Source organism: Diaphorina citri, unplaced genomic scaffold, assembly GCF_000475195.1.
Source record: "Diaphorina citri unplaced genomic scaffold, Diaci psyllid genome assembly version 1.1 scaffold9356, whole genome shotgun sequence".
NCBI classification, from domain to species: domain Eukaryota; kingdom Metazoa; phylum Arthropoda; class Insecta; order Hemiptera; family Psyllidae; genus Diaphorina; species Diaphorina citri.
In genome coordinates this window covers 1,308-2,411 of record NW_007386730.1, presented here as the reverse complement: position 1 = coordinate 2,411, position 1,104 = coordinate 1,308, and the positions used below count along the sequence as shown (strand labels likewise).

General features: G+C 42.8%; 1 protein-coding gene across 1 annotated transcript; it reads left to right on the top strand.

Moving 5' to 3' along the window:
* Positions 1–6: 6 nt before the first annotated feature.
* LOC103522574 lies at positions 7–1,101 on the top strand (the record flags this gene model as incomplete). Its single annotated transcript, XM_008487675.1, has 3 exons — positions 7–252; positions 445–529; positions 783–1,101. Coding segments are annotated over exons 1-3 (572 nt in total), but the record flags the coding sequence as incomplete, so codon positions are not given.
* Positions 1,102–1,104: the final 3 nt, after the last annotated feature.

Genomic DNA, 1,104 nt, shown 5'->3' with positions numbered 1-1,104 from the left:
ATTGAAGACATTCCAACACAAAACCCCAATCTCAATGACCACACAGACGGAGAGTTGAATGACAATAACCTGAACACAAACAGTATGAACGAGGAAGATGACCTATTCCAAGATGACAGTCATCTAGACCTGGTGTCTAGTCCTTTACTGGATCCGGATAATGTGAAACCAGTCGTTGCAAAGAAGTTGAACTTTGATCAGGTCACCATTACGCTAAAACCATCTGCTTGTAGCACGGAAAAGAAAATCAGGGTGAGAGATTAAGATTTAATTTTTAAAGAGGTACGAGGAACCGTAACAACGGAAGTCATGTCCCAAAATCAAAGGAAGAAAGCATAGGTCAGCTGTTCTGAGAACAATAAAACCCATCCCAGGTGGGAATCAAACCCGCGACCTAGGCAACTAATAGACAATCAAATTTATTATTGGTTTTTCCATTTTCAGCCCCCATCTGAAGTTGAACACAAGAAGAAGACAACCAAGCCAAGATCTGAAGACATTGAGAATTTGAGTGGAATACAAAACATAGGTAAGTTGATTCCAGGTAAGTACCCACATTTCCCTGATATCTATTGGGAGGAAAAGTCTTCTCGGAACTTGAAAGAAGAGGAAGAAAAAAAAAATCTAGAAAGATTGGTTTATTTTCGCGTTTCATTTCTTTCACTTTTTTCTTCTTCCTTCTTCTTTTTTTTCAATAATTTAACCAACCATTTGTTATCAACATTGGCTGTAAATTAAACATCTTTAAAATTGTTTAAACACCCACTTTCATTGGTTTTCAGGCGGCTCCACCCAAAAGCAAATCCCTCCCAGCAAACTCCCCGCGCGAAACATTCTCACAGAACGCTCCCAATTCCCTCCGAACCAGGAAGGTCCATGGGGCGGAGTCAAGACAAATGCTTCGAGTAAAGAGATCCCCTCACTCGGCAAAAAGGACACTGGAAGAAACGATTTGCCGCCTGCTAATTTTAAACGTGAATTCAAAGATCCAACGCGGAGGGACACGCTCGGCGGGCGAAAAGATCCACTTTTGCCTGAAGGGATTCGCCGAGACACGCTGGGCGGGAAGAGCGTTCTGCCCGGGGGTTTCCGACGTGACACGCT